Here is a 16,054-nt window from a genome sequence, read left to right on the forward strand (position 1 = left end):
TAAAATTTCCACTACTGTGATTAAAAAGAATGGTCAATGGATAACCTTAAATACCACATGCAAATAGCCATTTCATGCAAGACTTAGCTTCAGAGGGCAGAAAACTCAGTACAAGAAAAGAGTATGTGGAGAAAACATTTCTTCTCTTGCTTTGAAAACCACCACTAATGTCTGATTCTCATGCTTCTTCCTGGATTTGAAATGACTTTGGATTCTCAAGAGTTTTATTTACAGAGAGTTAGCTCCGACAGGAACTACCCAGAGGTCTAATGACAGACTGTGTACATCTATTGGTCAAGGACTAGCCTAGCTAAATTCAGACACTTACTTGGCAGCAAATAGATAACTTTTATTATTTTTATTTTGGCTACCACAATTCTTGAAGGTCAAATACTAAGTTACTGACTTGTTGGAATCTTTATCAATGGGGGAGTGTCCATACCGATAAAATTATAGATCCTTGGGATTATCTTTTCTGTTCCTGATTATAGAAGGGAAAGGCAGCAAAGAGCCGATCAGAGTTAATGGAAGCCAACCTCGGGGTTTGCCTGTATTGGCAGAAAACTGTCCTAGATAGGGCTCTTTCACTGGGGCAGTTAAGGCTACCTGAAAGGAGGACTTAAGGCCATGAATACAACAAAGTTAACTGAGTGTCTTCAAGTTAAGGGAATGCCCATTTGAGTTGACTTTTCTTGGTCCTGAGAATCTGACAAGTTTAAATTAATCAATGGTTCTTGAAGAGAGCTAGTAAAGGAGATTTATTTAGGTGTTTGTATTTTTTTAAATATAGTTCTAATCTGCATATACTTCATCACATATACAGTAATTAATCAAAATAAAAATTAAATTAATAAAACAGTCATTAGATATAAGTGATAGCTAGAGAGATTCTTCCATAAAAGTTCTATTCTAAGATAAAAAGAATCTAAGTGCGATCCTGGTGAAAGCTTGTATTTGGAAACTGAGGATAACATAGGTAAGTATTGAGAAGCTAATCACCAGCAAGCTGGTCACTAAGTGATAAATTCTTCTGCCTCGATGAACCATGAAACAAAGAAAAAAGACGTCATGCACCTCTGCTTCTGTAGTGACTGTGCAAATCAGCAAAAAAGAGGCAGATTGCACACAGAACAGTTTTGAAGGCATCTTCAAAAATTAAACTGCTGAGACTTGTTCTAAATGTGAAATCTTTGTCCAGTGACCAACAACTGAGCCATATCCCTACTGACATTCTTGGCATCAATTAAACTAAATATCATAAGGAAGTTATAGCAGAATGGAAGGGTAACTTAAGGTTCTTCTCAAAGAGGCTAAAAGAGGAGCTTGTAAAGTTTCATTGATCATCCAAAGACAAGAAACACCATTCATGGAACACTTGGTCATAAAACAGCCATGAGCATAAGGAGAGTACCAAGAAGACAACTGTAGCTCATGAACCAACATTTATTGCAAACAATAAGATGAAAAATTCCATAAAACATCTGACAAATCCTCCAGACCAAATCAACACATGCCTTGATACTCAGTGATTTCACTGTGAAAATGGGTACAAGGTAAAATGATGAAAAATAAAAAACAAAAAGAAATCTCATACCTGCATATCATGAATACTTACTTTAAGAGAGGATGAAAGACATGACAAACATAGCAAGAAATCAGCTAGACCTCAGTAGATTGAAAATGATTCATCTGTCTGCATTAGACCATTAACTGGTTAGTGCAAAAGACAAAATCAACATCAAATTGGAAGAACAAAGATTAAAAAGAAAAAAAAACTACATACAATTGTAATACCTCCAATCAATCATTAACAAGTATTTATTAAGTGCCTTTTATGTGCTAACACTATTCTAGACTCCAGGGACACAAAAACAAAACAAAACAAAAAAGCAATTCCTGTCCTCAGGAAACTGGTAATCTGAGAAGACAGCATGTACATACATAAGCATATATAAGTTATGTAAAATGAATAAATAAATACAAGATAATTTTGAGGGGAGGGTACTAGCTGCTGGGGAAATCAAGAAAGACCTCCTGTAGAAGGTAACATTTGAGCTGAGCTTTAAAGGAAACTAGGGATTCTATGGGGCAAAGGTGAGGAGGATGTTTAAACAAGCAATTGACAAAAAAAATGGGAAATAAGAATAACATATATTTGTGTAGCGCTTTGACATTTGCAAAGTGTTTTCTTCGTCAAAGTGGATAAAAAGCAAAGACATTGACTCTGATTACGATCATTTCTTAGACAAGTGTGACCAATGTAAGACAGCTGGCACAAAGATAAGGCCAAATGAGCCCAGAAACTGTCTCAGTCAGAAAGCCTTGATCTTCTTGCCACATAGAAAGACATGGCAGCCGAAGGCGATGTGGGTTTGGAACACAAGTTCCTTTGTAAAACATTTCAGAAGATGATTGTAGATCACAAGCAGTATCAGATCATAAAACAGCCACAAGAAGCAGAAGGGAAAATGAGTTTGCATAAAGCTTAACATGAAACATGGCTGATAGGGAAATACGTTTTGCATGACCTCAGATGTATAATGGGTATTGTACTGCTTGCCTTCTCAATAGGTGGGAGAGGATCTGAAGGTAGGGAGAGAATTTAGAACTGAAAAATTTCAATTAAACTCATTAAATCTTAAATGGAAAATAAATAAATAAATAAAGCCTTTAAAAAAAAAATTAAAGCTTTGCATGACAACAAAGTCAGAATCCTCCTAAAAGCATAATCTTCGATTGTGAGACACGGGAGACACCAACACGGGACTGCCCAGCCTGGTGTGCCCACATCAAAGAAGGTGGTGTGCTCTATGAGTAAAGCAGAATTGCAATAGTTCAAAAGAAACATGAGATGCACAGATTTAGAGACATCTTCCACTCCAAATGTTCATATGAACTATTGCCTGACCAAGCTCATCTTGGTCTGATCAGCCACAGTCTGACACAATAAACTTTGACTCCAACTCGGTGATGTCAATTTGGTCCTCTTTAAGAACAAAGGACAACAGTCAACCAACCAACCAACCAAAAGCATCTAAATGAAACTGACAGTAGCACCAAAAATTCATAAGAAATAGAACAAGTGTGTCAGGATTTTTGTTGGGACCAATCCTCATCACTGATGATGGAAGAATCACCTCATTTGGACTCTGAATATCTAAGTACCTACTGTGCTACATGAAGAATGAAATTTGACATGAAAATGGCATTTAAAAAGATGAAATTGGGAAGTGCAGCTGGACCACATCAAACACATACTGTATTGGAGATGACACAATTTTTAAAGCACTCAGAGACTGATTTTCAAAAAAGATAGAAAAGATCACAGACAGTTTCATCATCCCCCCAAAAATGACCAAGAAGATATCAGCCCACATGCCAACTTTCTTGTCTTTATAGATATTTTTATGAAAGCCAACTAGATGCATGTCAAGGATACATCCTTGATGAAAATATAAGAAAAGAGGCAGGATTTCACAGAAAGTTTTCTACAACCAACCATATCTTCATTAGTCACACAATTTACTGACTAGTATAATAAATGTGAAATATCACTAGTTTACTATTTGTTGATTTCCTGAAAGTATTTGACTAACATGTGGGGGAAGACAGGGAGAGTGACTGGGATTGGCCAGTGAAAGTCCACTTCTTATAAGCATATGAAGTGTGCTGTACTTAACACAATTCCTGTGTGAACTTGAGCATATACAAGCATCATTCCTAATACGTTTACTGCATGAAGGAGCAGAGCCTTTTGTTGGCAGCTCAGCCAGAACCAGGAGTGCATTCATTTAAAAAATGTGTTGTTATCTTTCGTTGCTATTGCATTGCCTGAATTTCTTTCAGTATATCTCACTCCCTACCCCTCCCAAAGAGCTGTCTCATATCACAAAGAACCAGGTGTGCATGCAAAAGGCCCTGTCCAGTCAAGGGTTTATTCTTTCTTGGCCGGCTGTGTTTGAGTGAGAGAGACATGCTTTAAGCCTCTGGAGAGGGAGAAGTTTCAGGACCTCCCTATCCAGTACCAACATATGGTGAAGGAAAATACATCTCTAATTTTTTCCCATCTAAGACTAAAGCCCCCTAAAATCTTTCCATGTACTTTGGTGTCTGTTAACCTCAGAATAAAAATCTCTGCTTTAAGTGGATTTATTTCATAGAACCACAGAATTTCAGAGCTAGATGGGACTCCAGTGTTCAACTAGTCTAACCTATATCTCAATAAGAAACGCCTCTACAACACCCCCAACAAGTCATCATTCAGCCTTTACTTCAGGACTTTCAGACACAGCATCTCATGCAGGTATGACTTGACAAAGAGAAGAGGAAGGATGGAAACACAGCCCCCAGAGAGACAAGAACTATAACATTTTTCATCTTTTCATTCCCAGCAACTAGCATCGTGTCCTGTGCATAGTAAGTGCCTAAACAAAATTTGCTGAATTGCCTATCACATTTTCCAATTAAGCAAACTCCATAAAATCTATGCATTGTCCCAACACTAACAGTATCACAGGAATTAGAAATGGAGGCACAGAACAGCAGGCACTGGGCAAACTCTTACTTAATTCTTCTCCAACTATATACCATCAGTAACAAACCAATCACACAGGTGGGTCATTCCCGCATGAACAGGCAGAACTTAATCCTGCAACCAGGAAGCCACAAGGGATAGAAACTGAGCCTGAAACCAAGAAGTCACTCCCAATTCCTCGCTTCTCCATGCACTTTCCTGGTTTGGAGCCTAATGCAAAAAGCAGGGGCCACTTACAGGGTCTGGATGGCTCGGAGAGAGGTGAAGGTCCCCTTGGCCAAGCTCTGGATCTTGTTGTCATACAGTGAGAGCAGGGATAGGTTCTGGAGATCTTGGAAGGCATCAGCTCGGATACAGTTGATCTTGTTGGCATTGAGAAGGCTATGGAATGAAGAAGAAAAGTAGCAAGGAAGGCAAGAAATAAAGGTAACAATGTACTGGATCAGGTGAACAACTTCGGATAGACTGGATTTCCATTGCCTACAAAGAGGGCGTCACAAAGTTATTATCTCCTATGCGCTGATCAGTCACTGAAGAATATGTCTGCCTCTCAATTGTGAAATGTTCTATAATTTTACACTGGAGCTTAAATCATAATGCAGTTGCAAGATATATGACCACAATATATTGATTCACCAAAACGTATCCTGATCCTGTCAGTTGCTAGTGTGTTCTCCCCCTTACAGAAATTGTTTTGTATTTATTTGTCTGTGTTCATATTCCTTCTTTCATCCCCTTCTCCTCTCCCCAAGGGGATGCATGCTCCTTTAAGACAGGGAGAGTTCCATTTTTGTCTGTCTCCCCGGTTCCTAGAACCTGTCATACAGTAGATATTTAATGAATGAAAAAATGGACCTATTGGAAAACACTGAAAATTGCTATACTCAAGCACTTGATGAGACTTTCCCACATTCCCAAAGTTCTATTTAGGCAACTTGAGCAGCTGAGGTAAGGTAGCTGGGTCAAGGACCTGCCTGAGCCCTGGGGAGGATCCATGACTATATTCCTACATGTTACTGAAATTTACCTAAGTCATAAGCTTCAAGGTAACATTATAAGATATGCATGTGTCTACTCCCAGACAGAGCTAATTAAAGAAGCCCGATTTCACAATCTTCATTGCCCTAGCATCCATTGGTTAGCTCTGAGTCTGTTTTACGCCTTTTCCCAGTGATACCCTATCACCATCTCCTTCTACATACAACAGAGCACTGAACTGCCTGTGGGACTCTATGGCCTCTTGTCATCCTTTTTGGTTGATGATATTGTAAGCCTCCCTTAACTGTGACAAGACAGAAAAACGAAACCTCTTCCTCCCATCCTCATTGGGATCGAAAACGCTTAGGAGCATGAGGTTAGTTCTGGGAACATTTTCTGAAAAGTCTGTCATAGCCCCAAATAGGCTCACTCCCTTCCCTCTGGGACAGGTCCAAAGGAATGTTAATAAGTTGATGGTCCTTACAGCAGTTGCAGGGTGTAGAGACCTCCAAACACCCCCCTGGGCAGGTCTGTGATCTTGTTTCCATATAGAACACTGGGAAGAAAAAGAAAAATAGTAAGTTAGATGGAGACTCTCCCATCACCTGGCTCTCTCTACTTGGTCCTATACTGGAAACATAGAATTAGAGGCATTTCTGAAAAGAAGTAAGGGTCACGTGTCACGCTTTAGCTTAAGTTCTATTCTCACTAAAGACGGTGAGTAGCTAACTCCTGGATAGCTCTCAATGAGGATCTATGTGGATTAAGGTAAAAACCTCTGCAGCGTACGTCAGGCAAATTCCCATTATTCTAGAACCCTGGAAGCAGCATTCTTAATGCTCCTCCATCATCTCACTCCCAACACTCTCCTAATGGACTCAGTCCTCCAGTGAGCTACATGGGGAACTGGATTGGGTCCAGAGATAAGCTGTAACAACTCAGTACCACCTTGGGAGAGCCAACCGTAAATCTTTGGTATAAGCATTTACACTTCGGAAGTCAGCAAACACTACAAATCAGGAATTGATATGCTGGCTTACTGATCTCCAAACTTAAGGCAGTAATGAATGAAATGTTAATGATTCAAATTAAACTCAAAAGTCACAGTTCTCAGAGATCTGGCTGTTAAACTTTTACCAGTACTCCTTGGCTGGGTCTTGGTGTTAATGGGCTCAGAGTCTCTGCCAGAAATTCTCCTAAACTGCTGAGCTCATTCTCATCAGGAGGCATTTTTCCCTACTCTGTCCCTGGCAAATCTAGCCCTGCTTTCATCTCCAACCCCTACTCCACCTCTGACCTGAGTTCTAGGTGAGGACCAGGGGCTGGTCCCATTCAGGAACCCTGAATGATGCTGGGTGAGATGCTGAGAGCCTCAGCTCTCATCTATTACTCACAGAGAGTTCAAGGAACGAAGACCCTGGAATGCATCAGGGGCAATTTCAGAGATCTGGTTATTGCTCAGGTCTCTAGAAACCAAACAGAAGGGACAGAATTCATCAACTTCGTCAATCACAACCATATTTTCCACTTCCTAGATACTCCTTTTTTAAGAAAGTCAAAGTACTTTAGGTTTGTTTTATCATTTCTTCTCATAAATATTTTATTGGATATAAAATGGGCAGGTGTGGTTGTGCCTCTTTTATTGATGAGGAAAATGAGGTAAGAATGACAGAATCTATCTTGGAGATCATCCAGTCCAACACCTCCTCTGTAGAGGAGGATATTGCCATCTAGAGAGGGTGGATGTCACATAGGTTGTTAATTGGCAGAGATAGGATCTGAACCCAGCCCTCTGACACTACATGTAGTGCCCCTTAAGTTTAAAGCATTGACTTGCCAAGAATTACATAATAAGCAATAATGCTAAGAAGAGAATCCAGAAATCTCATGGACTGCTAGAACTGAAAGGGCTCTTATAAGTTATTTATCAAACTCCCTCATTTTCCAGATGTGGAAACAGACACAAGAAGGTTAAGCCACTTCCCTTCAGTCATATAGTGAGTGTCTGAGCTGGGACCTGAGCCAAGTCTTTTGATTCCAAGTCAAGTCCATTTTCCTTTATACCACACTGGCTCCCACTATAGCAGTTCTTATTCTTTGCCCATCTCCATTGCAGTATTCTTTAGCCCTTAGTCTTGAACTGATATTTTCCAGGATCAGAGGGAAGCATCTGTCCATTGAGAGTCAATGAAGCTCAGCCTCAAACCAGTACAATGAAGGTAGAGGTGAGTGTGTCTGAGAAACAGTCATCATAAAGACAGATGGCCAGCTCTGTGCACACTTCCAGGTTCTGTAGCCCTTCCTGTTTGCCCCTACTACCTCCCCAGGTAAATACAGAAGTGATAGGATAAGTCATAGGCAGGTCCAGAAGTATACTAGTTGACTTAACGCACTTACATCCTCCTCAGCTTTCTGTAGGGAGAGAAGGCTCCAGGGGGTATTGATTTAATGCCATTGAGCTCCAGACGACTGCAGAGAGAAAAACAAATAGGAAAACTAAGGCCTGATTCCACAGCCTGCAGGAAACTCTTGAGCTGAGTACCTATGAGAATATCAGCTACCAATTAATTCCCTGCCAGAAGGAAGCATCTTCCAGCAGCCTGGCATCATCTTTACCCACCTGGGGAATCCACCCAGCGCGATAAGCTGTTCTCAACCAAGAGGATGAGGCTGATGATTTCAAATGAGTCGTTGGCCCAAAGGCCAGAGTCCCCATCCTAACCCTCTGGGGAAGAAGTGGGGAGCAGGACTGATATTGCTTCAACTTACAACTCATTAAAGTTGCATATGTTATCAAAAGGAAAACCCTTGCTAAGGCCAGAAGGCATTTCTGGTTGAGCTGGAAAGTTTCTAGAAGAGAAAATGTAATAACTTTCCCTTTCCTGCCCATTGCCTTTCAGCCCCAAGCTGTTCACTCCTCTATTGCCAGCAAATGCATGCTGGGCATACAGAAACCCAGGCAGGAGGCAGCTCCTGCTTTCTTAGGATCAGAGGATCCTACATCTAGAAGACACCTGAGAGGCCTTCTTTTTACAGCTGAGGAAACTGAGGCTCCCTGGGTGACATGGGCATTAAATATCTGAGGTAGAGTTTATACCCCTGTCTTCTTGACTCCAAGTCCACAACCCCTTTCCCCTCTGCTGCTTCTTCATCCCAAGGAAAGGATAGGAATTCTGAAGGCTGAGTTTACAGCAGGTCAGCCTGAATCCCCCCTAGAAAGGACAGAATAGACTGGTTCTAAAAGACTCCAAGAGACTGCCTGAAAGAGGAAAGTAGCCCGGGCACTACTGACGAGAGGTCTTTTCTGGGGTGGGGCTTGGGTACCCTGTACAATGAAAACTCCATACTGGTATCCAGGCTCAAACCAAGCATACTCCCTGACATTTGTCTTTCTGTTACTTCCCAAGACCCCTTGCTCTGCATTCTCCCCTCCATCAACTTGTCTATCTGCTGGGTTAAAGGAGGTAACAAATTGCACAAACTACAGTTTTCCTTTATTGAGCCTAATCTCTTTTCATTTTGGGGAGCAGGGTCTGTGGCTTCTTCAGCCAAGGAAACTTCCTTTACGAATTCAGATCCACACCTGAAAATTCAAATCTCAGAGAATCACCTGGAACCCTAATAGGCTAAAATGGCAGCCAGTACATGTCGGAGACAAGACTGAACCCAGGTCTTCCTGACTCCAAGGATGCCAGCTCTCTGGCCACCATACCAGATCTCTCCATAGGCTAGATTCAACAGTGTTAAGGATGGGAAATGGTATTAGAGGGAGTTGCCATTGTTTGGGAGACGGAGTACTGTAATGGAAAGATCCCCTGAGCAGGGGTCAGATCCAAGTTCTAAGCTCCCATAGAGCTTCAGCCACTAATGAGTTGGGTGACCTTCTCTGGGCTTCAGTTTCCTCCTCTGTGAAGTAAGGGGTAAGACTGAATAACCCCCAAAGATCCTTTCCAGTCCAGAAATTCAATGTTTTTATGACTTAACATTTATTACCCCAGTTTGGACTGGCAGCACAGGATAACCACACTCTAAACTTCCATTTGGAAACCATTTGGAAGCAGGTGTGTCCTGAGCCTCTACCATGAGCTCAATCTTCTCAAGGCTGCTGAGAAAGGCTATTATCCTAGCAGGAACTAATAATAACTGACATTTATTTGACCCTTTTAAAGTTTGCAAAGCTTTTTATATCCCATTGGACCTCACAAGCACCCACAAGCTTGGTTCTCTGAGTATATGTGTATGTGTATGTGTGTGTGTGTTCAGATCTATGATTTTTTTTTAATATAAGGAACTATCAAGGAAATTCAGTAGAAAAAAAAACCCATACCAATGCAGATCAGCACATGTTCTGTGACATAGAGACTTTTAGAACTGCCTGCAACATTGAGAGGTTAAGTGATTTACCCAAGATCACAGTGCCAGGACTTATGCCTAGGGCATCCTGACTTTAGACTGCCCTCTTATCCGCTATGCCAACTTAGTAAATTCACCTTTCCAAGGATGTCTCAAAGCTTCCATTTTATTTCCATCTGGATGTACTGATTTCCTACAGGTAAACAATACCCTTCTTATTAACAGATTTCCTATTAACATAGCAGAAATGGAACTCAACATTCCTGATTCTTTGCTAGGTGCTCAGAACACACCTGCTAGACAAAAAAATAGTCACAAGATACTTTCTTAGAACCTCTCAAGGTATCCAGCCCTTCCTTCAGCCCCAATATCTAGTCTGGAGAAAGGACCCCAGATCCCTACAGTGCTTCAGTTTTCCCCAATTCAATAAGGAGGCAGTTCCATCTAAAAAAGCTTCTTCATTCTAGGGGACTGCTGGCCCAGATGATCTGAAGAAGGGACCTGAGCCAAGCCTGGCCACAGCCCACCCCTCCTCCCCGTAAAACCTTCCCCTAGTACTCACATCTCTGTCATGGTCTCAGGCAGGTTGGCTGGGATAGCGGTGAGTCCTTTGCCACGACAGTCTACAATCCCATTGCTGCAGGCACACATGGGTGGGCAGGAGCCTGAGGACAGGGTGCAGACCGGGGTCCGGGTGGCTTCCCCTTGGCCTATAGAGAGCAGCAAAAACAGTGGCTAAGGGACAAAAGGCTAAGGGACCCTTAGAGGGAGGAAGTGCTCCATGCACAAGTGCTGGATTATTGGATTTACTATTAAAACATCTCTTCTCCTATGCAATGTGAGGCAAGAAAAGGGCAACAGAACCCATGATAACGAACTCCATTGATTTAGAATAAACTATCATTGCCAAATTCAAATCCAGCCTCAGACACTTCCTAGCTACATGACCCTGAGCAAGCCACTTAAACTCTGCCTGCCTCAGTTTCCTCAACTGTAAAAGGGGGATAATAATAGCACCTACCACCCAGGGTTGTGGGGATCAAATGACAAAATACTTATAAAAGCATTTAACGAGCCTGGCACAGAGTAGGTGCTTGTTCCCTTTCTATCCTTGTCTGGGATCCTACTAAATTAACATCAGTAACTATGAATAGGGAAGGAAATGGAGAGGTGTTAGTGGTGGTTCAGAATCTGTATGCATCTCAAATTCTAAACTGAGGAGAAATGATAATAAATAGAATTAAATAGTCGGTGTTAGTTTAGGGTTTACAATTCACAAAGTGCTTGACATATTTTGTTTCATTTGATTCTCATGGCAGCCCTGTGAGAAGGGTAATACAAGTATGTCTCCTCTTCAATGTGAGATTAGCGCAACTCAAAGCTGGAAGGGACAGGTAAACTGGCAGAGATCAGAAAATCACAAATTAGAAGCATGAAGGGATCATGGGAGTCATCTAATCTAACACTCATTTTAAAGATGAGGAAACTGACACTCAGAGAAATCAAATAACTCGCTTGTTGGGCAAATAGGAGGCAAACATGAAATATGAACTCAGGTCCTCTAATCTCCAGATCCTGAACCAGAAAACCCCAAATCCATAATACCGTTCTAATGTTCATACCTCCCACTCTGACAGATGAAAAGCCTGAGGAGATGAGGTGAGAGTAACTGTCCAAAGAAAAAGAGTTGGGGCTCAGACCAGCTCTCTGCCTCTCTCCAGAGCCCTACGATCCTCTTCCTTGAGCTAACTGTTCAGAAAGCTAAGTAACCTACATAAGGTCACATACCAAAGAACTGGCAAAGCCAAGGCTCAAGCACATCCTGATTCCAAATTGGAGCCTCTTTCCAATTCTCCCCATTGCTTTGCCAGTGCTAATGCATCTATGGGTCTTCAGTGCACTCAGAGAAGCAGTAATTCCCTCAGCCCTTTCAAAGCGAGATCTCAGCTGCTCTGATTAAAAACATCTTAGCCTGTGTGAGATGAGAAGTGAGTATTCATGGTGTCAACATGTATTGCTCATGAGTCGAGGGTAGGGAGTGAATGTGAGCCATGTTATGGGGCAAAGCAGGTTCTTCAACACTCAACAAAAAGCCACTATCGAAGTTATAGAATCACAGAACAGTTAGAAGAGATCTTAGAGTTCAGTCTAACTCCCTTGCTAAGACTGGGGCTCTCCGATCACCCCTTAGGTTGCTAAGGTAGACTAGCAAACAGGAGTCATACAAAAGTTGCAGCCTTTGCCATCTTAGGAAAACCTTGTTATCACAGACTCAATTAATACTGGAAAACTTGCCTCTCCCCCAGCCAATGGGGAGTTACCCCTATCTATCATAGCTAGATAGAACACACAAGGTGACCAGGGGTACGAGAAATACAGATACATATGGCTTCCCTTGCTACCTTCCTAGGAGCTGGAAGCCAATGGAAAACACACAGTGACATGGTTAGGACAACGCAGTCTCCCAGACAATGTAGCCATGTACCCATCCCAAATTTCAGACATCCAAGGTATCTTTTGACTCAAAATTGCTGTAAACCTGCAGAACAGCAGCCAATTGGAAATTACTGGCAGTGTCTTTCTCAGCACATGCTCTCCCTGTATACCCTAATCAGTTTTCTTTGTAATCTTATATATTTTATTTCATTTATTTAAAAACATGATTCTGAAATGGATCTATGGCTTTTACCAGGCTGATAAGAGCCCTTAACCAGATGATCTCCAAAGTCCTTTCTATCTGTGTTATAGGGTTCCGGACTGGAAACTAGATTTGGTAGCAGTGGCAGCATTGATTTAACTGATGCTTCAGACCTGGAAGCAGGAAGGATGAGTGACAAAGAGGGTACACACAGAGCAGATGACAAGAAAAGAGTGAGATTGGAATGTGAAGGGTGGTGGGGCTGGCTAGATATGGTGACTGTGCAATGCACTGAAGAAGCAAGATCATCTTAAAGACTCCAGCAGACTTCATAAGGCAATGCTTACTTTCTTCCTAGTTGGAAGGTTTCATGCAGAGTGATCACCCTAAGCATCCCTTTTCAGGACTGACTGCTTGCCTTTGGTGGGGCCCACCCTGTTGGAACTTGTGCTGTGTTTGGATACCAGAGGGACATCAGAGGGAATTGTGAGCAGGCAACAGACACAGAACCTCAGGCCTCCATTCTCCCTGCCCAGAAATCTCACCCATACCTAGGTTCAGCCTTATTGTCTGGCTTGATGCCACTGGTAGAACCACAGGTCCCTTCAGAGGTAATGCTAAAGAGAGGTATACAATGACTGGCAGAGAGTAGCTAGGTCTCCTGGGACAGAGAACCAGGAACTCAGCTAGTTTTGTGACATGATCTACACACCTTTGGCGTAGTGTCAGGCCAGCGGAGATTGCCCTCTGTTAGCACGCCCCAGGCATTTAGCACACATTGTCTGGAGTCATGCTTAGCACTTAATCGCATTGTGCACACAATCACATATTAACATGTAAGCAAGAGAACACCAGAGAGAGAAAACAGTCAAAATGAAGAACCAACATGTTTCAAATACAAAAGAAAAAGTTTCATTTCATGGTAAAAACAAAATTACTTGAGAGGTTTCTATATTCCTCAATGTCCATTCCTTATTCACTAGCTGTTGGGACCACACAGCCATGATGTTTTTTCCCTACAACCTCTACTTCCCCTCTACATTGGAAAATTTCTTGCAAAGTGGAGTCATCTTTGTCTTCCCTTGTTTTTAGAGAAGAGGAGTATAGCAGCAGCTCCCTGACACATCCAGGATGACCTGCTGGCACAGGTTCTTAGATCTGCTTTTCTAAAAGGAAAGCAACTTTTGAAGGGTCAACAATCTTGTTTAATCACATACCAACAGAAAAAATGCAAGCAGAGAAATAAAGACCAACAGACAGAACTTCTAACTGTCTGACCATAAGCAACATATACATCAGAGATCAACAGACAGATCCAGCTGTCTGATCATTACATACATACATCGTTACCAGAGAGAGAGAAGCACCAGCATCTGGATTTTCAAAGCCGAGGGTGCTCCTTAATGGCTACCTAACTTTACCTCAGAGCATATGTATATATATATATATATGTATATGTATACATATACACACACATACATACACACATATGTGTATATAAGTATACACACATATGTGTGTATACATATGTGTGTATACATACACACACACACACACTTTTCACTGCGGAGGGCATGACCCTTCTGACCCAGTGCCTCATTAACAAATAACAAAAGGTGTGGTCCTTCCTACAAAACAAGCCTCCCCTAATCAGGCTTCCCTTAATGGGCTCCACCTGAGGCCCATTAATGGGTGGGGAAGATCTTTGCCTTCCTACAAAACAAGCGTCCCCTAATCAAGCCACATTACAGGTGAAGGACCTGTCTTTCAGGGTTTCTCAGACTTTGAGACCTTACTGCCTATTAATCTTCTAGTCCCATATACTGTGGTTTCTATTTGGTAAGTGATTAATGATTCTGGGACTGGGCAAATTCTACTTTGTACAAAATTAAGTTCATGGATCAACATGTAGCTACTAGACAAAAAGATAGTCATTCATTAGCCTGTGTAGATCTTGGACTCTTACGTCCAATGAGAGAACAGCTGCTTTCAAGTTTGACTCAGAATTGGAAGCATATTTGTTATTGCTGGGTGAGATAATCACATCCACCTAATCAAGAAGTCAAGGCTGATCCTCTGAAATCCTTCCCTTTGGAAAGATACGTCCAGTTAAATCTGGACATACCTACCTCCCACCAACAGGGCAGAGGGAAGAAAAGACACTTGTCTGCAAAACTTTTGTTTCCCTGTTACATTGAAACTTTTGGTACAAGTAGATATAGAAGCAGATATAGAAATAGATACAGTGATTGATTTAGAGTAATAGCTATATCATCGGTTGTCGTTACCTGATGCTTCTAGAAACACACAGAGTGGGAAAGATGAGATTAAACTAGAAAAAGCCATGCTTCTTTTTCTCTCTGTATCCTGTGACAAAAGAATTGAATGGTGGGGGAGAGCGTGAGGAAGTAGGGTACAGGTAGAGCTGGGGTCCTCCTCACCTGAGCAGCTGAACTCGCTCTTCTGGACCTCGGCCACATTGAGGCTTCGCAGGGAGGGAGGCCCCGAACATTGTGTGAAGAGCCCAATGGTAGGACGTTGCCTCAGCCACTGAGAAAGCCAGGCCAGGTGGCAATCACAGAAAAGGTGGTTGGAGTGTAAACGGCTAGAGGCAAAGGGGGAAGTTACGATCCTGGAGGGGCACACCCATCCATCTCCCCGAAACCCTCCCCCTCTCCCAAGCCATCTGGGAACTAGCTAACCTTTAAGGGCTCTCCCAGTTTTAAAACTAGGATCCCCAGGCCACTAATTAGAAGTTGTTCCACTCAGTAAATACAGAGTAATTTCAATGATCTGAGACAAAGTATAACTAGGAAAGACAATTTACAGCCTAATATTATCTAGCATATCTCAAAGGAAAAAGCAGTTATAAAGTATTTTTAGATGAGCCACTCCCACTTCCAATTTTACCATTTAATCACCGAGTTATACACACAGCCTAGAACTGTGCTAGATGGTGAGGGGACTATAAGAGACCCAAGAGCTCTACCCTCAAGAAGCTTTCGTTGGCTTTTCGTCCTATCTTACTCTTTATCGGATGACTGAGAGTTGACTATACTTGCAGTGGTTGGTTGCTCCCAAGGCATACTTACAAAGTCCGGAGCTTGGGCATGTGGTTGAAGCTGGACACAGGAATGGTGGTGATGTTGTTGTTATTCAATGTCCTGCACAAAAGGAAACCAACATCATTTATTCAGCAGATAGCAAATGGATGGTGATGGGTGAGGACTCATCATGAGGTGGGAATCTAGTCATCTGCTCTGATGACTGGGAAAGCTTTAGAGCTAGTGCCTTGTCCATTCATCCATCCAATCAATCCACCAATAATTAACTAGTGCTTGCTATATGCCCAGCACTGTGTTAGGCATTATAGAGACTGGAGTGTGGCAGAAACACCAGACACTCCTTCAAGGAGTAGGTCCCATGTCCTATGTGAAAAACCCAAATGAAGCTGCTAGGTGGAGCAGTGGATAAGCATCAGGTCTGGGGTCAGGAAGACCTGAATTCAAATCCAGTCTCAAGACATTTACTATGTGGGCCTGGCCAAGTCC

General features: G+C 42.1%; 1 protein-coding gene across 1 annotated transcript in view; it reads right to left on the reverse strand.

Annotated features, from left to right (window-relative positions):
* The window catches only part of SLIT1 (slit guidance ligand 1), a 231,741-nt gene that overhangs the window by 50,145 nt on the left and 165,542 nt on the right, over positions 1-16,054 (reverse strand). Inside the window, exons 7-13 of the mRNA XM_072626554.1 lie at positions 15,596-15,667; positions 14,945-15,108; positions 10,428-10,575; positions 7,910-7,981; positions 6,907-6,978; positions 5,997-6,068; positions 4,772-4,915 (exon numbers count right to left, since the gene is read on the reverse strand). Of these exons, the coding sequence (XP_072482655.1) occupies positions 4,772-4,915; positions 5,997-6,068; positions 6,907-6,978; positions 7,910-7,981; positions 10,428-10,575; positions 14,945-15,108; positions 15,596-15,667 (744 nt within the window). The remainder of the gene's footprint in view (positions 1-4,771; positions 4,916-5,996; positions 6,069-6,906; positions 6,979-7,909; positions 7,982-10,427; positions 10,576-14,944; positions 15,109-15,595; positions 15,668-16,054) is intronic.

This window comes from Notamacropus eugenii, chromosome 1 (genome assembly GCF_028372415.1).
Source record: "Notamacropus eugenii isolate mMacEug1 chromosome 1, mMacEug1.pri_v2, whole genome shotgun sequence".
NCBI classification, from domain to species: domain Eukaryota; kingdom Metazoa; phylum Chordata; class Mammalia; order Diprotodontia; family Macropodidae; genus Notamacropus; species Notamacropus eugenii.